This window comes from Dermacentor andersoni, chromosome 7 (genome assembly GCF_023375885.2).
Source record: "Dermacentor andersoni chromosome 7, qqDerAnde1_hic_scaffold, whole genome shotgun sequence".
NCBI lineage: Eukaryota > Metazoa > Arthropoda > Arachnida > Ixodida > Ixodidae > Dermacentor > Dermacentor andersoni.
Genome location: NC_092820.1, coordinates 3,208,990 through 3,234,742, shown reverse-complemented (window position 1 = coordinate 3,234,742; position 25,753 = coordinate 3,208,990). Strand labels below are relative to the sequence as shown.

General features: G+C 46.4%; 1 protein-coding gene across 9 annotated transcripts in view; it reads right to left on the bottom strand.

Moving 5' to 3' along the window:
- Positions 1-25,753, bottom strand: part of LOC126535675 (uncharacterized) — a 364,982-nt gene that overhangs the window by 9,197 nt on the left and 330,032 nt on the right. For 3 of the 9 annotated variants that reach the window (XR_011895591.1, XM_050182488.3, XM_050182492.3), the window contains one exon: positions 11,095-11,175. The exons of 4 other annotated variants lie outside the window; for them this stretch is intronic. Coding sequence is in view for 4 of the 5 variants with exons in the window: in XM_050182488.3 (XP_050038445.1) it covers positions 11,140-11,175 (36 nt within the window). In the remaining variant the exon portion in view is untranslated. Of the gene's footprint in view, positions 1-32; positions 138-9,373; positions 9,657-11,094; positions 11,176-25,753 lie in introns of those variants that run through there. 2 more of the 9 variants (XM_072289147.1, XM_055073250.2) reach the window with 2 other exon arrangements.

Genomic DNA, 25,753 nt, shown 5'->3' with positions numbered 1-25,753 from the left:
AGATGGGAGTGTCATCCCATATGAAAGTGCAAAAGAGGGCTCAGTCATTACAGGCTATCTAGATAAGTGGTTACCTTCTCAAAAGAAAAAGACCTAGAAGTAGACCCACAGACATAAAGAGTACTTACCTTTCTCATCTGATGTCAAGAAAGAAAGAAAGACAAAAAATGCACACTGCGTGTTATTACAACAGCTGCGGTAAAACGCAATGCAAGTTAGCAGAGCATGGCCACCATTAGAAAGCACAGTGCACAGCTGTCACAGGCAATACGTGCACACACTCAGAGCCGGTATTCACCAACTATCACAGCAAGCACAATTCAGTAGGTGCTCTGGTGATCCCGGGTCAGTCTCACAAGAAAAATAATGAGCGTGCCATGAAAATGAAAACAGTGCACATCTGGTGCCGAGGTTCATGCTGTTATTTTTAGCCTTTACGCAACGTTGACATATCTACAGCAAGAAATCTTCAAAACAGTTTTCACTGTTCAGTCTTTTTGTGCAGCTGCCATCAAAGCACATACTTGTGCAGAGTTTCAGATCTTGTTATAATAAGCATGTCTGTCAGTGAAAGTGAGCATGGTTGTTTTGCCTCCATGATGGTTGTTTAAATCTACTATGTGGTATGACACGTTTTCCAAGTTTGATGCCATATTATTTTTTTTTTATTTATGGAGGCCAATTCTAGTAGGCTTCGCTGAGCTTCTCTTGTTCTGTTTCATTTTTTTAATGCAGGGGTGTTTGGTTTCTGGTGCCTGATGCAGTCTGATGGAACTCCCATGCCTACCCACCCACAAGCAATTGCTCGCTTAGTTGACACAGAAAATGTCATTATATATATATATATATATATATATATTACTAAGAAAGATAACATCCCCTATTATCATATACCACAAGGTCGGGTCGTCGCAACACACACTGAGCACCAGTGCAACTGGATAGCCAAAGCCATCGGTGAAGCAAGTAAGGCAGCTGCCTTGCTTACTGACCATAGTTCCAAGCTGGGTGGGGCACCACATGAGCAACATCGAATGCATTCTTTTTTGTCTTAATCCAAGAGCAAGAGCCAGGCAATGTGTCCGCCTGGCTCATGGAAGGGACCCTGAAACGATTTTGACATTTTGTACAAATGTACCAAGTCGTTAGGGGTAGGCCCTCCTGATCATTAAGTGGCATGATTAAGTGCTCCAATTACAGCATCTAATGTATTATCAGCTTTTCAAAATGCCCATTGCAACCAATCACATTGGCAGGGACTAACAGCCTTGACCAATGGCATTTTCAAACTCTGAGTGCTCATCTTTGTTCATGATGGTTCTGCGACGCTGATCGAGTTATTTTACACCTAACCCTTATGCAATAAGCTTTTTTCAGAGGTTTCTAAGGTAAGAAAATAAAATGAAATTAACGTTGTGCACAATGATCACAGTTTCTCTGTCGCAACAGAACTGCTTGTTGGCCTAGTTGGTGCTTGCTAAAAGACATGTTATTTGCCGCAAGTTTGTGTGTGTGTAACAATAGTTTGCGTGTGTTTTAACTTGCGTCAAAAAACATGTCTTTCTCTCCTCCTTTCTCTAACTTCAATGACCTGTCAATACTCCGATATAACTAACCTACATGGTGCTCACTGGTGATGTAATTCTGTACGCCTGCAAAGCTATACACAAAATAGTTTATATATTGCATTATATTGACACGTGTACATGTTTATCTTTCTTTAGTGACCACGTTTCACCGCTTAACAAATGTTATCACGCAGCGCAGGACGCGCCTGCATGTATAGGAAGTTTCTGGAATGTTATCGATGGTTCCATCCACTGTCTGTCACCGAACCTTGTGTAATCTAATTGCATGTATGCGCGACACGAATAGTGTAGAACTTTGTGGAATACACGCGGGTCCCAGCGATTACTCTGGAACATTCGACGACTGATGTATACAAGCCAACGCGCTTGACCTGCTGATCAGATTTTCGACGATCGCCAACCGTGTTCGCCGCTATCGTTGTGCTATAAGTATAGCCTGTTTTTGTGGGCACAGGTTCGCCCAATAAAAGTTAGTTTTGTCTTTCACTGTATTGCTACTGTGTTCTTCAACGTCACCACCACGTGACATCTGGTGGAGGTGCTGCGTACGTTTATGTACCGAACGCCCCCGCAAAGCCGCGATCCAAGCCCGAAGCCCGACGAAAAAACCAACATCGCCCAAGACCAGCGTGCTAGCCGCGAATGCAAGGACTGCCCCGAGAGCACGGACTTCTACCTGAGACGACAAAGAAGATCGTGCCCAAGAGAACCCCAATGGGTGCCTCAGCGTCCCCCATTATCCTGCAACGTCCTCGGGACCCAACGACTTTCCATGGATGGAGAGGCTACTCAAGACCCGAAATCCTGGCTGGAGAGCTACGAACGAATCACGACTTTCAACAACTGGGACTCTGACAACAAGCTGCAGCATGTATACTTCGCCTTAAAAGGCGCCGCCAGAACGTGGTTTGAGAACCGGGAGTGGATCATGACAACATGGGACCTGTTCCGTAGCGGCTTCCTGTGCACGGTTACGACCGTCGTGTGCAGCTACCTAACGAGAACGTTGCCTCTTTACGGAAGAAATGAGCTGTCTGTTCTGCCACGCCGACCCAGATATGCCCGAGGAGAAGAAAGTCCACCTACTGATGCGTGGTGTAAAGGAGGAACTTTTCACCGGAATGGTACGGAGCCCACCGAAGACCGTCGACGAGTTTCTTTGCGAGGCCACCAGCATCAAGAAGACACTGGAAATGCGAAACCGGCAATTCAACTTGACAAACTACGCCGGAGTTCACTCACTTGCCAATTTCATTTCATTTCATTTATTATACCCTCAAGACCACAAGGTATTACAGAGGGGAGTGGGGTAAAAAAAAAAGTTACATAACAAAGAAAGCAAGGAAGGCAGCAAGTGATGTAGTCATACACATGTGAAGCCCGAAGCGATGGTGTTGATTATGGCCGTACGAAATTGTGCTTGGTCTTCAATTGCAATCAACTCGGCGGGAAGGTGGTTCCATTCTTTACACGTCCTAGGAAGAAAAGACTCGTGACAAGCTCTAGTGTGACACTGCAGAACTCCAACTTTGTGATGATGATCAATGCGAGGAGAAATGTAGGTTGGGGATGAAATAAGATTATCGCGCAGATATGAATTATGGAAATATATTTTATGAAACAAAGCCAGGCGAGAGCATTTGCGACGAGCAGAAAGTGGTGGAAGTTGGAGGATGTTTTTCATGGAAGTTACGCTAGCCGTGCGGTTATAATTGCTTAGGATGAAACGCGAGGCATTATTTTGAACACGTTCGAGAGAATAGATTAGTGTCTCAGCATATGGGTCCCAAATTGACGAAGCGTATTCCATTTTACTAATTAGCGTCTTGTATAAAATTAACTTTAATGATGGCGGAGCGGAAGAGAAGTTTCGGCGGATATAACCTAACATGCGATTACTTTTATTGATAACGCTGTCGATGTGTAAAGACCAGGAAAGAGTAGAGGTTAAATGGACACCTAGGTATTTGTAGGATATAACTGCTTCCATGGCAGTATTACTAAGGTAATAGGTCGGAAGAGGAAGTTCACGGCGGGTTACACGCATGGTTCTGCGCTTAGATGGCTTTAGTTTCATTAACCACAAGTCGCACCAGTTACAGACAGCATTAATGTCGTTTTGCAGAATGTTAGCATCATCGGCGTCAGAAGTTTCACGAAGAATAACGCAATCGTCGGCAAAGAGATAAATGTTAGAAGAAATTTCATTGGGTAAGTCGTTAATATAAATCAAAAAAAGGAGAGGGCCTAACACTGAACCTTGAGGATTGCCAGATTCAACAGGGCTAGATGTAGAGAAGTGGTTATTAAATGCAACGAACTGGGATTGATTAAGAAGAAAGTGCTCTAGCCATGCAAACAGATTAGGGTCAAGATTTAGTTTACTAAGCTTAAAAATGAGTAGTTTGTGACATACCTTGTCGGAAGCCTTTTCGAAGTCGAAGAAAAGACAGTCTGCGCATGAACCTTTATCAAGAATAAGATGAAGATCGTGAGTGAATGAAAGCAGTTGTGTTTCACAGGACAAATGTTTGCGGAAACCGTGCTGTGCACGTGTGAAGAATGAGTTATCATCCAAGTGCTTAACTAAATGAGAAAACAAGATATGTTCGAGTACTTTACAAGGAATGCTAGTGAGGGAAATGGGGCGGTAGTTACGAGGTTCTGCACGAGACGATCTGCACGACTATCCGAGTGACGATCTGCACGAGACTATCCGAGCAGCTGTGATCCGATGCCAAGACCTAACTGCAACGCCAGACAAAGAACCATTGACCTCGATGTGCTTCTCGACGGCCACGCAGTTACTGCCTTAGTGGACAAAGGGGCCGATTACTACGTAATGAGTGGACACATCGCCGCCCAGTTGAAGAAAGTTAAAACTGCATGGGAAGGCCCTCAAATTCGAACCGCTGGAGGACACCTCATTACGCCGACTGGAATCTGCATGGCGAGAATTACCGTTCATGACCGGACTTACCCTGCCACCTTCGTTATCCTCCAACAGTGTTTGCGAGACGTCATTCACGACATGGACTTCCTGAACCAACACGGCGCAATCATAGACCTGAAGTCAAAATCGATAACGCTGTCGGAAGATGAAGCGATACCATCGGAGAGCCCTTGTAGTCACCACGCCTTGAGTGTGCTCGAAGATCAAGTGAGCATCCCGCCGCGCTCCAGCATTATTATTTCCGTCAGCACCGAAACACCCGCTGACGTAGAAGGCATCATCAAGGGCGACCAACATCTACTGCTCGACCGTGAAATTTGCGTCACAAGAAGGATTGCTCGACTGCGTGAAGGAAACACGAAAGTGTTGCTGACAAACTTCAGCCAGGAGTTCAAGCACATCAACAAGGGCACGACGGTAAAAGATGGCGGTAAAGCGCGTTGTGGGGCTAGTTGGTGCATAGCTTTCAATAGACGAAGCGCCAATAGTGACGGCACACAAGAAGGAATGCAGACAGGACAAGGCGCCTTTGTCCTGTCTGTATTCCTTCTTGTGTGCCGTCACTATTGGTGCTTCACCTATTGAAAGATGGCGGTGCTTGGTTGCGCCGTTCCAGAGAAATTGTGGCTTGAAAAACACTGTTCTTTCTTGATTTCCGCGAAATTTTACGCCACCTTGACTGATAAAACAATTCTTTAGAGCACTTCTACATGGTTTATACAGATATTTCGAAATCAGATAGAAAAAAAGTTATAGAAACTGAAAATGTGATTTTCAAAAAATTGAATTTTTGGCTATTTCTCGCCATGTGAAAGCCACATCCCCCCTTAAATTCCGCTGTGTGACTGAAGTTGCCTTGGAGGACAATTATTTTGCTTGTTCTACAAGCAGCATGTGTCTCATGTGCATTTTCGCGCATAGAGTTTTCCATCAGTAGTTTTTGCAAAATGCAGACGAAAAAAAAAAAGAAAACTGTAAGCTTGCTGCTTGCCGCTTTAACAAATAAAACATATCTGCCTCATCCAGCAGTCCTGCTTCTTGCCGTTTTCAGACTTGCATTAAGTATACTGAGAGAAAAAAAAAATCCACGGCAACATTCCATTCATCTTTGCGACTTCCCCGCCTAACAGAAGGAGGAGTAATTGGTACAGCGTCTTTTATTGGGTTGGACCTCGGGCGCCGAAAACAGTTTTATTAGCTATTCTATATATAATATTTGCCACACTCAATTTTTTTTGCCAGTCTATGCTGAAAAAAAAAGATAAAGAAAGAGAAAAACAATAAAGAAGAGGGAAAAGAAAAAAAAACTGTGCAGTAGCTTAATTAGTGGAATAGTGGCTATGGCATTGAGCTTTTAAATTGGAGTTCAAGGGTTATATCCAGGCTGCAGAATTTGGTGGGGATCAAATGGAAAAACACTTGTGCACCTATATTTAGGTGCATGTTAAAGAACCCTTTGAAGGAAAATACGGTCACTGACCAAGTCTGATGAATAATCTGACGTTTCAAAACCGCGTACGGGTTCCTTGTACGCAGTCGTACGCGGTTCCAAAACATCAGATTATTCATCAGACTTGGTCAGTGACCGTAATATGCTTCATTTCCATGCCTGATCAGACGAACTTTCTTCGAACCCTTAATAAAGAACCCTTTGTGGTGAAAACCCAAATGCTGCGGGGACCTCTCATAATCGTATATCGTTTTGTCTCATAAGAAGCCAGAATTTGTTTATTAAAAAAAAATGAAGTAGCTGTGTCCTTTCTCGAGTCTCATTTCTCAGAAGAACAGGTTATGCTTATCTTATATTTCAAACTTGCATGTAATGCCGTTCCCAACTACATCATGCTCAACTGAGCAGCTTGTACAGTCAAACCCCGTTACAACGTATCTGCCGCCGAACTGCACATCAGTACTTCAGCCACTGGACCAAGGAATAATAAGGAGCGTGAAGTCGCACTTCCGGAAGCGCCTTGTTCAGCGGCTGCTCATCAACCTGCACCTGCAGCACTCGACAGCCATCAACGTCCGACAGGCTGCGGAAATGCTGACAGGCGCATGGTGGAGCGTCACGTCCACCACCATCCAAAACTGCTGGAAGAAGGCCGGCCTGACGATCACAGATGGCCAACCACAAACCGATGAACCGGCAGCGGAGGACAGTTCGAGCGAGCAGCTAGCTGTCGATCCTTCAGTCACATTTGACGACTATGTCCAGTGTGACGAGGCGACGTGGACCTCAGCAGAGCTTACCACTGATGCCATACTGCGGAGCGTCCAGGGCGCGGCGACGATGACGTTATGGCAGCACCCGAAGACCGCGACGAGTCCATGTCGGCCACAGATGCGTTGGACTGCTTGCGAAAACTCCGCATATTTATAGCCAAAAGCGGCACAGCAACCGAAGGTGTGCATAAGAATGCGGACGGTCTCGAATCGTTCGTGCTGCAGAGTCTGTGCTGCACCCGTCAGAAGACGATCACGGACTATTTCAAATAAATGTGCCTTGTCTGACGATCACGTGTGCATTGTGTGAGAAACGAGTTCAAGGAGGTACTGTTTCAAAGGTAGGACGTTTGTGTTACTGAAATGCTATTGTTATGGCTAATTTTTGGGCTTTCACTATAACGACCTTTCAGAATAACGAGCATATTCCCACAGTCCCCTGAAGTTCGTTATACCGAGATTTCACTGTATATATAAACAGCCGCTTTCAGGTATCCAGTGCACTGTCATAACGACAATCATGAAGTAGTTAGAGGAATGGCACGTTCCACATAGACATAGAGAGATATACAGATTTGCTTTGTTCGTTGAAGGAGATAGGTGTGCTACAACATGCAACCCTCAAGTTTTAATGGGACGAAAACATGGCGACTGTCCCCAAAAATTTACTTGCCTGAACCGAGTTAGCAGATTTACAGGCTGCTCCAAAATGGGGTGTTTATGTTGACTGACAGCTAGGGAGATGTTAAACAGAAGCTATCAAACCCCGTGTGTTAATTTGCCCAGGAACTAGTGAGCCTCTGCGTGACATCCGCGACACGTCAGCAGCAGAGTCATTTGGAACAGTCCTCACTTGCTTCAGACAGACCTTCAAAAATTCAAAGTGCTGCTATGCGTTAAATTTGCACAGAAACAACCATTTGATTGTACCCAATAGTGAAGTGAGGAATAGCATTTGATCTGAATAGCAAATAGCATTCGATGAGACTTGTATGTTTCTACTTCATTTCACATGCTGGCATATTAAGAAGGTTACCAGACCAGCCATGGAGATTACATTGGTGTTTACTTCCCAGTAGCCCCAATTCAGTCTGAGTATATGTTAACACTGCTTTTCATATTAACATCCAATCATTGCAATGATTCATTCTCTCGGAAAGCCCATTGGCACACTTGGGGGCAGTTCCATCTAGAGTATACTAGAACTGTCGTACACTAGTTCCATCCGCAGTAAGACTCCAGCCACGATCTGTCGGTCAACCTGCCGGGCGCGCTCCCATGAGCACGGCACCACCATGAAGTAAGGTATGGTGGTGCCACATTTGTTACTGTAAACACACTTACGCCGGTCGAGATTTATGCCTTCTTCAATTAGTGCACTTACAGTATATCATAACTTTCTATTACATATATGTCATGAATATCTCTATGTACCATTTGATTTGCCGAGAAGTGTAGTCATGCACTTCTCTAATTCATGCCACGCACTTTATAAACGTGGTTTATTTCGCTATAATATTGTCTTCTTCAATTATTATCTGTGTTCTTTAATATTCACCAACAAGAAGCTGGTGTGAAAGAACACAATGAAATTTCCTTACATAGCTTGATGTTGCAGTTCGGTTTCTGCTATGACAAAATTAGGCATTACTTTTAGAAATCTGTGTTGAAGACGGCAGTTCGTCAGGCTAAGATTACATTTGGTAACAGCCGACAAGAGCCACGGGGGTGCACCATAGCAAACAAAGACATGAACAAAAAAATGTACCATAGAAGCTATCTACAACAAAAATGGGGCGTCCATGCAACAAATGCACGCTTGCTAGCAGACGGCACACTTCATAATGACAGCAAGATTGAAAACATCAGAGTTGTATAATCGATGCCTTGAATATATATGTTTGGCAACATTGTGTAAACATAAATTTGCAGTTGAAATATGTGCAATCAGCCTCGGCACCGAGAGTGAAAGCATGTTGAATATGGTGCAAAGTGCGTCTCCGCCCCAACCCAGTTCGCTCGCAGCAACCTCGCACAATTTTTCCACATGTGGCGCCTCGTCGGGAGAACACTGTTCGGCCCACTTGACCTCACCCTAGTACGCTAGAACGGTACTTAAGCTGGTCGGCGAAAATGTGCAAGGAGGGGCTTTAGATCAGCCCACTCCCTGAATTTTTGTTGTTCTTATTGGCTGGCACGGCTGCAGTTTCGTGGTCCTCGCTCACCGTGTGCTTGCGTGCCACGATATTTCACGACTTGCACCGTTTGTGCATTGCGCTATGGAGCACGAATACTTCAAGAACAAGTCCTTTTTTTAACTCTAACAAATTTTTGGGCCACTTCGAGTTCGAATTATTGAGATTTGACTATTATTTCTCTATACTAAATATTTTTAATTTATTCCATCGTGTATTTACCCTTGTACCTGGGCCTGACAAAGGCCAGCAGTATTGTATAAATAAATCAATAAATAAAACGAAGCTATTCTTTTACACGAGCTTATGTTTCTCACAGCTGGATGAGTGTGAGCTACATATACACCATGTTTATTCGAATATAGGTCGATAGTTTTTATTACGATAGCAATTACACTGAGGCGCATTCGCCATGCTCTCGTGATATCGATGACCCACATGCACCCTGCGCACGAAGGGTTACAAGGTCTCCACACACACGTGGTGAGACTGGCTGCAGAAACTACAAAGCCAAGTGAATGCACCACCACTCCTCGATCGGTTTTGCAGCAGCCGTCGGCTGCGCTGGCATGGTGCAGCTGTGTGCAGGCCACACTGACCAAGAATCGGCTCTAGGTGCCGAGGGGAGCCATTCTTGCCCTGACGACGACAGGTCACTTTGTGGCAACAGTTTCAACCAGAGGTGTCGTTCCATGTCTTGCGTTTATTTGTAAGATTATTGAAAAAACAAAGAGACAGCCAGAAGGATAACCTGAGTACATTGTCTCAAATCGGGTACAGTTCGTGACACAGCAAGTTACAGAAAATTAAAAAAAATTTCATATCAGAAAAATATGACTGTGCCCTACAGAAGACCTAGTCCCACAATCTTTGTCACGGCGCCAGAGCATGTATGGAATGCTAGGTCTCTTCAGCCCAATGTTGCAAAATCGTCCCAACAATATGCAACATGTACAAAATTATTCACTGTGCCATCCTGGGCCTCAACAACATTATACAGTGAAACTAATTTGTTACTACAAACACCACATTAACGAACTTTTCAGAAATCCCCTGCTGACTGCTTATAGTTTCAATGCAAAAATATTTCAGCACTACGAACTTCAGGATACCGAACTTTCAGAATAACGATCATTCTTCGGTTTCCGTGTCATGTTAAAAACACCTCAGTACAACGAAGTAATATTTCGAAATCTGAGTATTTCCGTGTACCCTTTACGGCAGGTGGAACAGTAGGCTATTAGATGACAAGGCACTAAAAGTGGATGCCGCAGTGCATGGTTTCGGAAAACCCGAGACTGCGCCAGATGGAAGGGAAAAAAGAAAGCGGTAGAAAATGGAGGAGCGTTTCGTTTTCCACATACGCAATTGCATGACATGGGAACAGGCAGACGAAACAGAAGTACCTAGCTCTTGCTATGGCACGGAGTAAAACAAAGACTCGCACTCACTTGGTTTGTAGATTTTACTATTTCTCTAAACTTTAAGTCGTCTAGCGAAGCAACAGGTTAAACAAATACCTGCGGTACCCTTGAATAATTCTCGAAGTCACATGTTGCGGTCAGTGATATTTCAGCTATGCGAATTAGGTAGGTGCATTCGTGTGTTTGACCTCTACTCTCCAGCTGGGACCGCGGCTCCCTTGAGAAGAAGGGCACAGAGCGTTTGGGTTGAAATTTAAGCTGTTTTTGTGGCCCACAGCAGTGTAATACTTTGCAGACGCGATAGTCAGTGTGCATTGTATAAACTGTGCTTGTCTGTTTATGAACACAACCTAAAGCGAAGACCTTGCATTGTCCACTCACTGTGGAGTAACTAGAGGTTTCACAAACAGTAAGAAATTAATGTGCATTGCTGTTACCGTACAATGGCCCCTTCCCCGCACACACATACAAATAGAAGAACCACACTATGTGCATAACCAGAGCAACCTGTTTTACTAAGCCCACAACAACAGAGACTAAAAACCCACCAGTGCTAACGAGTATTCAACTTCCACCACAAGCAGCACCCCTTGAGCCAAGCCAAGTCCAAAAGCCAAGCTGAAGCCGCAATGAGTAGCCCAGTGTTGCCAAGTTCCCACATAAGCAAGTGCACATGTGTGGAGGGGGAATAGGAATGGCACAGTACTAACATCAGCCAACAGGGGGCGCACAGACAGCTGGCATCCAACGGCGCTTCACTTTTTGCTCTTCTTCCAAAATTTCAGCCGTAACTGAAGAGGCAAAAAAAAAAAAAAAAAAAACAATAACAAACAGGAAGTAGACGATGCAAAAAATCTGGAGGTCCAACAGACTCGAGGCTGCACACGAATGTTTACTCATTCCGAACAATACCACAAGAGGTGCCACCACGCTATGAAGAACATGCACTAAAGCAGGCTGCTTTTAAGAAATAGTTCACCACATGAAGACCAAAAACATGAACACATATGCACATGCTAGGTTTTCATACGCATAACATTAATGAGGAAGTGAATAACTGAACACCAGCTGTAAATACAGTTAAACCTGGATGTAACGAACCTATATGTAACGAATTCCTGGATTTAACGAAGTTTTTGAATTCCACAACACTGCCCCCATTGAAGCCCATGTTTTTTCGACCTTGATGTAACAAATGCGTTGCGGCGGTTAGCCTAGATGTAACGAGCTCACAAAGCTGATCAGTCATTACTTTTTGCACTTTTAAGGAAAATTCGGCCAAAGAAATGCTCTAGATTATTGAATATTAATACTGTAAGGAGCCAGCAGCTACGCGAATGCCAGGGATTGCCACGACCGAGCAAAGTTAGTGATGATTATGATGATGATGATGGCAGCGACTAGTGCCGCTCTGTGCCTAATGTAGCAGTCTGAAAAGACTGCTACGTTGCTTTGCTTGTCTAGCGTGACACCAGGTGGCATTGGTATCGGCAGCTGATTTCTCTTGCAGAATTATTTTGTTTCGTATGCATTTGAGGACAAGCATTCTTATATTGTGATTTTCATTTGTTTCAACGGCTTAGACACACTTAAGTGTAAGAATTCACTTGAAGAGCAACGCTCATAGCCGGTTCACTCATTGCCAGGGCGCGGGAAGGGACGATGACGAACGACACTCCATGACGAAAGATGATGCGTCACTTTTTTTTCTTTCTCTATGCATGCGTTGCACCCGCCATTTTTAGTGTTGTCCTGCGTTCTGCACGTGTGCGTGTGTCAACTGTGCTCTGGTACTGGTTTGTCCGACTTGTTTTGGAGGTGCTAGGCCTGCCTGTCGGCGTGTAGTCATGCGTCTCCGCTTGTAACTGCGTCATCGGTTGGTCGTGACGAGTTCTACTGCCAGAAAATGAAAAGTTCTGTCTTTTGAAGACAAACTCGCAATTTTAAATGCAGTCCCCGCGGGCGAGAAGAAGGACATCACCGCCCTTTTCAGCATTCCAGCGAGCACACTGTCAACGATTTTGAGTGCGGAACACAGCACCAGAAACGCAGTGGAGTCGGGAACAAGCTCGAAGAAAAAAAGACTGAAGCTGTTTACATACACTGATGTGGACAAGGCAGTGTTCACATGGTTTTTGGACACGCGAGCCAGAAATGTACCCATAAGTGGCGCGATCTTACAACAGAAGGCAAAGGATTTTGCGTGTATCTTGGGTCATGATGATTTCAAGGCAAGCAAAGAGCCGGCACGGTGTCGTCGGAAGAGTAATCAGCGGCAAATCTGCCTCCGCAGACAGCGATGCTGCTGCTTCGTGGGTGGCTGACAAGCTGCCTGGAATCCTGAGTCGCTTCGAGGCGGCTGATGTCTACAATGCCGACGAGACAGCTCTATTTTATCAAATGCTTCCAGGCCGCACGCTAGCGTTAAAAGGCGATGACTGCCGTGGCAGAAAGCAGAGCAAGCTCCTCATAACAATTCTGCTGTGTGTCAACCTCGACGGCACAGATAAGCGAGTCCCGCTAGTTGTTGGCAAAAGTGCCCGTCCCAGGTGTTTTAAGGGAACGAAGCGTATGCCCGTGAAGTATGTGGCGAATTCCAAAGCGTGGACGACTCGGCCAATACTTTCCGAGTGGTTAAAGGAATTTGACCAGGACGTCAAGCGGCAAGGCCATCAAGTTTGCCTACTGCTGGACAATTGCTCGGCGCACCACGTCGAGGGCCTGCAGCTGTCGAACATCAAACTGCATTACTTCCCGGCCAACTGCACGTCCCTAATACAACCCCTGGACAAAGGGGTCATTAACAGTTTTAAATGCTGTTACCAGCGCCGACAAATCCTGAAGATACTTCTCGACATCCGTCTGGAACGGGAGATGAAGATCGACATTTATCAAGCAGTCGAGATGCTTGTTGCCTCCTGTCAAGAGGTCAGGGCAGAAGTTATAGCGAATTGCTTTTTAAAGGCCGGAATAGCCAAAAACGCATGGGCTGCTGCCGACGAGGAGGAGGAGGAAGACCTTTCTACTCTGTCTGATGTGGCCGAAGCGTGGAACGAGCTATGTACTAACAGTGGTGTACCCAACGATGTTGAACTGACTGACTTTTTGTTTGCTGACAACGCCGCCGTGGCTACAGAAGAAATGTCTGATGCAGCAGTAGCTGAAAGCGTGCAAAATCCCGATGGCGGTGATGATGGTGCCTGTGAGGCAGATCCGTGTGACGTGCCTACTGCAAAGGAGGTGATGAACGCAATGGACGTTATGTGCTGTTTCGTCGGCTCGCTCGACGATGAAGGAGCTCTACACGATTTAGCTTCTTTGGAGCGGCGTGTTGTGCCTTCACTCGTGCCGAAGAAGCAAGCGGAAATTACGCAGTTTTTTGGTGTAAAATAAATGCTTGAAGGGCGAGTTCACCTTCACGGATATCTTGAGCTATTTGGTTTCGTTTCTGCATCATTCGTACGAGCCTTCATGCGAAATCTGCATGTAACGAAAACCTGCATGTAATGAAAAATTGCGAGCTTTTGTCAACTTCGTTATATCCAGGTTTAGCTGTAAGTGACAGCTACACCAGTAGGAACATTAGCCAAGAACAGAAGAAATAAAAAGTGATCATCATTCAATAGATGTAAATTTTTACACTGTAACGACTGAGGCACATTAGCAGATACTGCCAATCCATAAAAAAATATACAAAAACAATGTACAGGCATTCATCAGTATGGCTGCTCAAGCAAAAGAACAAAATGTCACAAATTCCCACTTCTGACTTCATTTACTGACATGCAAGTTGCATATACTCCATGCAAAGAAGTTTAGTAGGAATAACACTCTGGCTAAAACAATGCTGAAATATGATGCATATATTTGCATAATATGATGCATATATGATGCATACGCGCAGCACCTTGACAACACTGGGCTCCACAGTTTCAAACAGCTCATGGGCACACTTCTCACAACCCAACCGATCACAATACTTCAGGCTCCCATGCCATCAGCTCTGTTCACAACTTTGCACAAACGTCTCACAGACACCCCACAATGACAATTTACACATCCCTGTCACACAGGCTAGGCATGTATAACATTTAATATTTATACAGTGCTGGCACACAGGCACCCACAAAAAGTCAACCGGGACCTACACGAAGCCTTCAAGGGTTAAAATGACATTTCGTAAAGTTTTGCAGCAGTGTCCATACACACTGAACAGTTATGTGATATGACAAGGAAAAAAAAGGCCTTACATTATTATGTAAACTTATAGCCAGAGTCATCATTGAAAAAAAAAAAATATTTTTCTATCTAAAAAAGTGAAGGGTGGCTACGCTACACTGAACAGGCACCCTGCACCCTTTCTTCAAATCCAGGCACCTAAATTTTGTAAGATTTCAAGTTTTTTGCAAATGTAATATGCTATAAACTTTCCAAAGTACATGCAAGTCATAAATGTTCAAGTAAAAATTATTGTATAACACACCTCCAAATTGAAAGGCACTGCAATTGGAACACAAACCAGTTTATTACAGAAGCTTCGAGCCAACATCTTAGGTTGTGTACACCGAACCAAAGTTTTGTGCAAACTATTTCATGGAAGACTGACGCTTTATTTACACAGTCTTGGTGGAGTAGTAAATGCACCACATGATGTATAGCACGGAAAGATTAAATCAGTGGAGGTGTGTTAACAGGCCTTGAAATTTCACCGAGAAGCAGCCTCTCACGAACACTACGAGAGCCTATGTGACCACTTTATGAGGTGGTATAAAAAAAATCTTGAGACTGCCTCTGTTTCAGAGATAGTAATTTATGTGTGTATTCAGATGCTTTCACATTTGAAGTAGACGCCTTTCACAGCAATACCGGGCTACCAGTGTTTCCTGCCACTCTGTGAACATCGCTTGAAAGCCATCATTCCAGAATGAGTTGATCACTTTCTGGGATTTAGAAGCTTGATTTAAAGAGCCCCTTGCCAAGTTCCATTTCAAGTTTCGGTTATAAACTGGAAGCTGTAAAATGTCATCTCAAGGAGGGCTCTACCAAAATTATTGGAGGAGATAGAAGAAATTGACCTCAGTAGGCGAGCGCCCCTGCCATCCCTCTCTGCCTTGACTAGCTTTCGCAAGCCTTCCCAGCATTCACCCACACCAGACCTAGCCATATTCACGTGCGGTGCCCCACCCTGCCTTCTGCATTGGACGAGCAACCCAAGTCATGCGACATGGTGAGTGATGTAGCCAAGCAGTGTGCCCCGGGATTCTGGCTGGGGACGGAGCTTCCTCGAGAGGGAGGAAGAGCAGTGTTTGGTCCGAAATTGCAGCTATTTTTGTGCCGCACACAACTGTAAAACTTAGCACATACAATTATCAGTGGGCGATATATACGCTGTGCTTGTCTGTTTAAAATGGCCAAACCTTGTGAGGGGCCTTTCAACTGCTAGGCTTTTTCACTTGCTAGTTCAGTGGACATTTCCTGCAACACAGAAACTGTTTCTTCGTTGTTGCTTTCTTCCAACGCACAATTCATCAACGGTTTACAAATGCCAAAGTGCAGACAGACCTGCTACGCTGGTTTGCCACGGTTGTCTCGCTGAGGCACCGAGAATTCACTTCACCTTTCATTAGAAATTTAATTTCCAAGTTCTAGGTGTTTTTCAAATCTCTCTATAGATGTTGAAACAGGTACGACATGTCATTTATGCACGAGTTGCTTTTTGAGAGGCAGGGAAATCACTGAAAAGACAAAATGAGTGTGCTTGGAAGTTGCAGTCATAGGGTTAAGCAACTGTGTCAGAAAGGTGACTTTATGGCTGGGCTTTTGATTCTACAAAGAGAGGCAAATACTACACGGAAGCCAAACCTGATGAGTAGCGCAAAGGTGAAAGAGAAATCACGTTGTTTCCGGCGAGAAACTCACATGTGCAGTGCTCTGTCCTCTACAGCATTCAGTTCCTGGTGTGCTCCAGATTGAGCTGTTTTCACACTAAACGTCCTCCCCCTCAGAAGCCCTAAAATTTGGCAGTAGGACTCGCCACTCAGTGGCTGGCCATTAGGGACGAGTTCCTGTAGTACAATTCCTGTAGCAGAGATTAGCACATGGCTCAAGCTTTGCACCAAGCCAGATGTGGGTGGCACAGCTGATGCATTGTGCAGTCGTGAGAAAACAAGCAAATGTTTTCATGTTGCCTGCAGTGCTTTCCTGCAAGAGCACACACGTGTGGCCTGGCAGCTCCCAGTCTGGCCTTGTCACAAAGTGCCGAGTGGCGCGTGAAGCGCAGCATGCGAGGGGGTGGGGCACTACTGTTGTTTCACCGGTGCGAATACAAGAAAGCATGCTAGAAACACATCAAAGAAAGATTTCTATCAACTCGCCATTATTCGCAATGCTGAGAAAAAGTTCTTGGCACAGGCAATATTTACTGCCTACTATGCTTAGTTTTTATTTTTTTTTAATTTAGTTGCTTCTTTGCTTCTTATATGCACCAGATGTAACAAATCTGTATATAGCAAGCACATCTTAAAAGTTTGTTTAAATTTCTTACAGACGAGTTTAGCTGTATTGAATTACAGTAAACTTCCATTAATTCAACTCTGCTTAGTTCAATTTTTGCGGTTCGTTCGAGCCTGACCGAGGGTCCCGGCCAGCGCCAACGCATTTGTATGGGCCGAAGCATTCATTATTTTTATCCTAAATTGGCCTTTGCTGGATAATTCGAAATGTATCACTCAACTTGACCTCTAAGATGTCCCCAATAGCGACCCCTTTAGTGTCAGCGTCTGTCTTGATGGAGCTTAGCAGAAGTGAATGCACTGAACGCATGTCATCTCCAGTCGAAGACGCCCATTTTCAGCCTGCGCTGGGAATATTTTCTAGCAATAATGGCAGCTCACAATGTCTAATCATGGTACTTATCCAATTCTAATGCTTGTAGCTCCCCCCTCCCTTTCCAAATTCTATTGCAGTCTTGTCAGTTTGTGCACTCAATTGGGTAATTCTGGTTGATAACAAATGCAGGGTTTAATTGTGCCCCAGACAAAACGCAAACTTCAACGGATCACTACATTATTCTAGGCTGTAACACATTAGCTGATGTGACAAGAGTGTGCCTTTGCATCCTCTTGTGTGCGGCAGCAACACACTTCAAACCGTGCCCATGCAAAGTGCCTAACGTGCAAAGACTGTGCAGTCAGAGATGTGCAAGGCACGCTGGGCTCACATTTATCATACCAAAACAGGTGGTTCCAGGGTGTTGCAGGTGTTAGGGGTTTAACATGTTTAAAGAAAAACAGAATAAAGAAAAAAAAAGCTGCCACACAAAACACTAACAGCTGCGCCAAACATTCTAAATACACTGAACTGAAACACCCCTCCACATTGCATTCACAGCTTAAACACATCTGTATTACAAGCCATTTCAGGTTTCTTGCTTCGCAGTTAGTATACCAAATTGTCGCAACCACAGCCACCTCGGCAATAATATTGGCTGACCAAACCAGATAAGTGTGAAACACCTTCGCTTTGCATGCATCAAAGCAAATTAGAAAATCATCCTATACCATTGCTCTTCAAGCAGTTTCTTTATTTCGTGCTCTTTAAACAAAAATAACTAGGGCAGTACGAATGCCAAATAGGAATATGGAATATTTAATTAAATCAAGAAAAAGAAAGGGGCTTTCTCAATGTCGGATTGCCACCTGTCAAAGATTTCGAAATCTGTAGGGTGCGGTCTGTCTCTCCTTGCTACGCTTACGGCGCGCACGCTAAGATACCACGCATGCCGGAAGACCACCGCGAGTTCGAGCACTTTGAGCCGCCATGCATACAGGGCTCCGTGTCTGCACATGCCCCGGCCCACTCCATGTGCTGACGCGCCGCTGCGCGCATGCGCGCCCCGCCGGCCCCAGCTAGGGGATGGCAAGACCAACGTTACTAGACTGGGTTCAGTTGCTTAACTCTCTGTAGGCGCCGTATATCGCGGGCACCCCCGAGCCTTGGCTTGCCACCAGAGGGCGGGAACGCCGCAGGTAGCTCTACTCGGGCGCAGCTCTGCGTTGGCGAAGGTGCTTGGGTCCTCCGACTGCGCAACTTACGAACGCAGCAAGTGTTTTAACCGATGCGCTGTTTAAGGGGGGATGAGGGGATCGGAACTAACTTTTTCATTTTTTATCTTAGAGTGATGAAATTTGGCATACAGGTTCGAAATAGCATCAAACAGACAGCTGCAAAGTTTCACAATCATATCTTCAGTAGTTTTTATTTTATCATTATTTATATATTGCTCACATGTTGCTTGCTCGTGGAAAGCCTAGCGTGACAGCAAAATGGGTTATGGGTCTGTAAATGTTTTTAATAGTTACTAAGAAGTATAGTCTAAGTCAAGATTCTCTTAATTTCTTTTTAAATTTCTCTGCTCTTCTTCTAAACGATATAGTATGCACCTTCTCTTTATGTTTAGAATGTATCATGCTCCAATTATTGTGTAATAAAAAAATGGTGAGCCTAAATGGTAAATCTGAGACTGTCTTGACATAAGGCACACTTCACCAATTGCAGCAAAATAAACAGGATTAAAATCCGTGCTCCCATTGCCGTGCTATGCTTTCCACGAGCGAGGTGATAAGCTCAAAACAAACTTTTGAGAAAACAAGCCTCAAAGTTCCATACTGGCACACACTGTCTAGAATGCTCCTGCATTGTAGAATTTGGTGTCCTTGGCAGCAGGTGACTTCTTAGCCCTCTATCCTTTCAGGAGATGGACTTTGTGTGCCTTCTTCATTCGCTGGGAGTCTTTCTCGACAGCCCGCTGAAGAGAGAGGGCACCAGGGCGCAGGCCCAATGTTGTGCACAGGTCTGAATAAGCTTTCAGACTGCCCGAGTTGTACTTTGAAATTGCCTCGTGCACTGCTGTTTCCACAGCAAACAGTGAGGCATGCTGGTCTTTTGATACTAGTGACCATATCACTGAATGGAGACTCTCAGCCGCGTTTTGAGTTTTGCCTCCTCTGCACCGGGCCAGCAACTGAGGGTCTGAGAGGCGCTGGTACACAGGCAGGAGTGCTTCAGCAACTTTAGCTGAAAGCTTGTACTTGTGAGCTGGTGCTGGCTGCCCTTCTGCCTCAGCTGACCGGTGGTTGCACCAGCTAAGGGGGCCAGGGGGACACAGCTCATGATGGGGCTCATCATCTGTTGATGTGATGTGGTAGTACGTTGCCATTACTGCCCTTTGCATTTCCTCGACTTCCGAGTGGTTCCGCAGAGCAAGGCCATAGTAGTTTGTCAGTTTTTTGATGAGCTGCTGTGTCAGGCCCCCCTTTCCACCTAGTGGCTCTCCTTTCTTTGCCTTGGCCACCAAAGAGCGAAGTGCAGCCCCCATTCGTTTTTTAACATGATTTATGCAGTCCTCTTTAGATAGCTGCACAAAACCATAAACTTCTTCATCACATAGAGTGCGAAACATGCGGCTGTCCCCGTCACAAACTATGTTTGTGTAACGTAGATCATTTCTGCTCAAGGAGCGCCTGAAGAGCTGTAGTGCAGCCTCAACCTCCATTCTTCCAGAATTCACATCAGTGTTTTTCTGGCACTGGTGTTGCTGCTTCCATTCAGCATAGTTGGGGTCACTTTCTGCTGGCTGTCGGCTGCACCCAAGGCAGAAGTTGGACAGAACTATGCAGTCCAACACAAGCCCTGTATGGAAATCAATTATACAGCCTACGCCGGTATGGGAGCTGTGGCCGCGTGTCAACCATGTGCCATCATACACTACTGTAATGTTCTTTGAAAATGTTGTCTCCATTTCAGTGTACACCTTTTTCACTGCCTCTACAGCATCTGTGAAGATGTTGTGTGCAGCTGCCGCTGCGGCAGGCTTGAAAGTCTTTTTGAGGTGCCCATCATATGTTTTGTGGTGTAACCCACGATGCGAGACATTCATGGTGGCCCAGAAGTCATTAAGAGCAGTTGGTCCTTTCCCAATGCTCTTTATTGCTTGCACAGCTCTGATGTTGACCTCGAAAGCTCTAGAGCCGCTCTTCCTTTGTGAGGACCACTCAGACTGTAGGGTACTACCACAGGAAATGCATGAAAGTACCATCTTCACAGCTAGTCCCAGTTCAGTCTCGCGGTGCACTGCTAGGCCGGGCTGCTGACAAGTTGGGCAAAGCGGGGAACCAATCAGCGAGTTCAAAGCAGCAACTTGAACAAGCATAAACTCCTCTTCTGGAGGTGCGGGAATGGCATTTTCCTGTGAGCCAGTCAGCCCGAACTTGCGCTCCGTTGCTGAAACCGCGCGAAGCGATTCGCGAACTCTCGACGCTTGCAGTTCTGCAGTTTCCGCGGACACAAATCGTGTTTCCAGGTGAGCTTGAATAGTGCGACGTTCACTGGGCGAACAGTCAACACTGCGATGAGCGGCAAGGTCGGCCGCCGGCGCATCCGCGGCAGCGAGCGTGTGCCCGCGTTGCAGCTCCGTCGAAGCGCCGGAACTCGTCGATGGCATGGGACTGCCTTCACTGGCGGTTGTTGGCTGCGGAGACATCTCGGCGTTGAACGACACACCGCGGAAGCGCGTCTCCGATGCTCTGCAGTCGGGCGGCGATGACCGCTGCAAGCTCACTCCGTAATCTGTGCTGGACGAACTTGCGACGGGACGCTCGCGTACGGCGAGACTCACTGGCATGTCGATCGTCACCGGTGAAGTAACACTGCGCCCGCGCTTCGACGGCAAAAGATCATGGTTCGTCTCACTATCGCTGGCTGGTGCTCGACTCGGCGCAAGATCCCGCAGCACGTTGGGCGAGAGATCGCACAGCACGTTGGGCGCGTACTCCGCCGATTCTGAACGGACGCTCGGCTCCACGACCTACTGTATAAAGGGCGACCTGCGCGTGCGGCGCTTCGCCTGCGCCGCCGATTTGCTTTTGCTTGTGTGGTTTTTTTTTAGTTTTCCAAACCGCCGCCGCGAATAGTGGCGCTAGTGCTCACCCCCACCTTGTGGCCGGCCGCACGCTTTGGCAGCAAGCATTTTCAGCGACAGCACGGAGGGATCCAAACGTACGTGCGCGAAACAGTCGATTAGCTGAGCGCTTGGTGATCTGTGTTCTTGATTACCATATTCTATTTCAGTGACACTGTGATTCTCAGCCCCGTGGGCGCGGGCTTTCGAGTTTGCGGCTTCACATACGATGGTTTACTGCTGCGTGCCGTTGTGCGAGTCAAGCGGCCGAACAGCACGAGGAATTTCCTTTCACGAGTTCCCCGTGACCGACGTTAGGAACAGATGGTTGAAAAACATCTCTCGGCAAGGCTGGTCAACAGCCTGGTGGTCAGCCGGGTCACATACTCCCTGCCGTACCATGTAACCATCAAAGCCGAAAGAGAACAAGCCGAAGCAATCCTTCGGAAGGCATACAAAACAGCCCTTCATCTCCCAAGAAACACATCCAATGACAAGCTGATGCAACTGGGAATCAGCAACACGTTTGAAGAACTAAAAGAATGCCAGCTCAAGGCACAAGCGCGAAGGCTCAGTAACACAACAACAGGAAGGGCGCTCCTGACAAAGTTGGGTTGGGAAATAGAAAAACCGCAAAGTAGTAGGGCAATAATACCGGACCTGCTAAGGAAGAAACTACGTATACAACCTGTCCCCCGCAATATGGACCCCAATCTCCATACCAGCAGGCGACAGGCTAGGGCAGAATTCTACGAAAGAACGATGGGGCAGAGAGACAACACAGTCTACACAGATGCTTCCCTCTACCCAAAAGGACACAGGAAACACGCAGTAGCGGTAGTAGCTAATAATCAAAGCAAACTAATTAGGAGTCTCACGGTAGCGGTATCAGACATAACCGAAGCAGAGGAAATAGCTGTTGCACTGGCAGCAGAGGAAGGATACAGGATAGGAAAATCCCTCAACATCCTAACAGACTCACAAGAGGCGTGCCGAAACTATATCAGGGGTAGAATAAGCAGCACGGCACTCAAGATCCTTAGTAGAGCACCGCTCTATGAAGGACAACCTACACACAACATAATCTGGATACCAAGCCACGCAGGGATTCAGGGCAATGAAGGGGCGGACAGCTTAGCTCGAGGCTTCACCATCCGAGCGGACACCTCAGTCCCCCCGGGAGAGCCTCAGATTACTTGCGGGGGCAGTTATTCAGAGCTGCTAAACCTATATAGGGGGCGAAGATTCCAATACCCCCCACCACACAAAGCGTTGACGAAGGAGGAAGCCGCAGGATGGCGTAGACTGCAGACGGGTTCCTTTCCAAATCTTTACATACTAAGCAGGATGTTCCCCACACAATATTGCGCCGTATGCCCGTGGTGCGGAGCAAGGCCAACACTATATCACATCACATGGGAATGCGAGAGAAACAAGACATTCCACAAACATACAACACCAAGTGCGGAGCAATGGGAGAGCCGGGTCACCAGCTGCGAGCTAGGGGTCCAAAGGGCCCTCATAGCACACACAAGCGAGGTGGCCCGACTCAGTGGTGCCCTGGACTAGGGGCCCACCCAAGGCTGAAGAGGACCTAAAGTTTTCAAGAATGAAGACTTCGTCCTCAACTCGCTAATATCTTAAAGAACCAATAAAGTTTTCCATTCCATTCTCGGCAAGGCGAAGGTAAGTTACTATGCTGCACTTAGCTTTGAAACGTGCTTTTAATGTGCATTTCGAGCGACGGCTCGAAATTTCGGCGGCCACGCCTTCAAAGTAGTTTCAGATTTCATTGCACTGCACAGCGAAGATACCAAATATCTGGGGTCGAGTGCCTCTCGCATGTGTCGCCGCGCCTTTTTCTAGCCGCACCCTGTCTATAATGTGAAATGCTGAGTTTACTGCAGCTCCTCTGCGAATTTTTACCGTCATCGCCGTATTCCTGAAGGCAGGGCCGGAGCGTTTCGGGCGTTGCTGTGGGGGTGAGCTTTGGCGGCATCTACCGGCGCGCTTGGTCCCTACTCAATGATCACGTGGTATTTCTTCGGCCGCGCGCTCCCGTAGGCGACCACGGGATGCGCAGGTCGCCCTTTATACAGTAGGTCGTGCTCGGCTCGGCCGAACCACCTGCTGACAATCGCCGCTTCTTCCTTGCTGTGACGGGCTTGCGTTTCCGCTTCCCGTAGGCATGCTTCGTCCGGTACTTCTTTTCGAACGTGCGCGGATCCATTGCACGTGGCCGACGTCCTCGAAACACAAGAGAAGGAAAGTCCAGAAAGGCTTCCCAGCAGCGGACAAAAGCAGACGCTCCTTGCGCTCCTTGCCTCGGCCGCCATTATGGCGCGGCGTCGACCAATGAGGAGGCGCCTTACAACGAGCCGCGGCGCAGAGCCAATCGGGGCGCGGCAGCCATTGGCTGCTCCGTGCTGCCACTCTCCTGTTTTTCTTTTTTTGTGCGCTTGCTGGCTGGCAGGGAAGGAAGGGAAGGGCTGGGACAAAGAGTCAAAGAGTCGGGCTTTCCAACGATACCAAAATGGCGGCGCTCCGTGGCGGGAAAGCCGAGCAGTCGCGCGTTGAACTTCGCGGCTTTTTCGCGATTTCGGGCGGATTTGTGGACGCCGGCACCGACAAATATATTTATTTTAAGTGCTTAGAGTGTTTTTCGGTGAAATATTTCAGTACAAGATAGAAATGATGCTGTAGATTCTGAAAAGCGTACTTTTCAAAAATCGATTTTTTTCGCGAAAATCGCGATCTGATCCCCGCTTCCCCCCTTAATGTATTTATAGTCTTGCGTTTAGCGGACTGATTTAACTTTATGTAGCTGTGAAAATGCAGCTGCGCTTCCCCGGAATGCGCTGTGGAGTCCTTAGTCCAAGGCCGCAGCAGCCCTGGCCGTCTACTGCGCTGCACTAATCAGCTCCTGCTGATGGGTAAATGTAAGTAGCTGATTAGTAGCTGTAATCAGCTGTTGCTGATTAGTACTAATTATTAATGCAAATGCATTGTATGACTCATGAGGCGGCGTTAGCGCGACCACACGATGGTCCAAAAGGTCAAGGGAGTCCAAGTGAGCCAATCGAGGCAGTTGACGATGCCAGTTAAGGTAGAGTGGATTAAGGCAGAGTCAATTAGGCGAATTAAGGCAAAGTTAACTAAAATAAAGTTAAGGCACTCGAACCCATGACCATTGGTGGAAGTAGGACCCATGACCGCTGGTGTTAATTAGGGCGATGTTAATTAATACCAGTTTCTAAGATATAGTTAGGGCACTCAAACCCACGACCTTTAGTGGGAGTCCAACGCAGTGCCTTTGGTGTTCATTAAGGCGAAGTTAATTAACCCTTTGAGGGTCGAATTATTTTCAAAAAAACTTTCCCAGGTGGTCAAATTACTTTATTGCGGATCTTGATTGTACAAAATGTATAAAGTCGGGAATAAATAGTAAAAAATCATTATGAACAGTATTTTCGTGTCGGCATCACTCAGAACTACAAAATGTTCAATACTATTTCCGAGCGTGGTACACCTTGAAACACGGGTCTACGCACAGCGCCTTATCGCAGTCATGCACATCTAAAATGCGCGTCTGTTCTCTTGTAGCGAGGAGTTGTGTTGGTGCACACATGACATCTCTGCGTGCGGCTGCCTTGGGCAGAGGTCTGAGGTACCCTCTCGCGTAAGCGCGTTGCCGTGGAGAGCGAGAATACCTCGTGAGCAAACAAGCTGAGATCAGTGCCAATCAAGATAGAAATCAACTTCCGCCGCCCCTGTGAGAGCGTGTCGACAAAGAGAAAAACCACGTTTCGTGCGCCTCTGTTGCGATCACGCGGCGGAACCGAAACCGTGAAAGTGCCAACGTATTTTCACGGTTTCGGTGAAAGAGAGCGAGAAAACCTCGCGGACGGCGCTGATAAACAAGCTAAGAGTAGCGCCAATCAAGATAGAAATCAACTTCCACCGCCTGCAAGAGAGTCCGACAAAGAAAAAAATGACGTTTCACGCGCCTCCGTTGCGATCACGCGGCGAAACCAAAACCGTTGCCGCAGTCTGAGCGACGCGCTGAAGCTAGCAATCAGTTCAGTTTATCTACCCAAGAAGGTAGCACAAATTTCAAACTCTTCTTGTAAGTGCTAAGAGGTGGCAGCACCTCACGGTGAGCACGCATCGTCATTGTGGCGGGAAATTTCAAACGTAGGGTCGGAACCGTACCCGTACGGCAAAGACCTTGCTGGACAGAAAACCGCGGCCGTACATGTATGGCGAAAACCTTCAAAGGGTTAAAGGAGAGCGAATTAAGGCGCATATTATACACAATAGAGTTCATTATGACACTCAAACTCACGACCACTGGTAGGAGTCAAAACCACTTACTTTTGTGATAATTAAGACGAAGTTAATTAATATTGAGT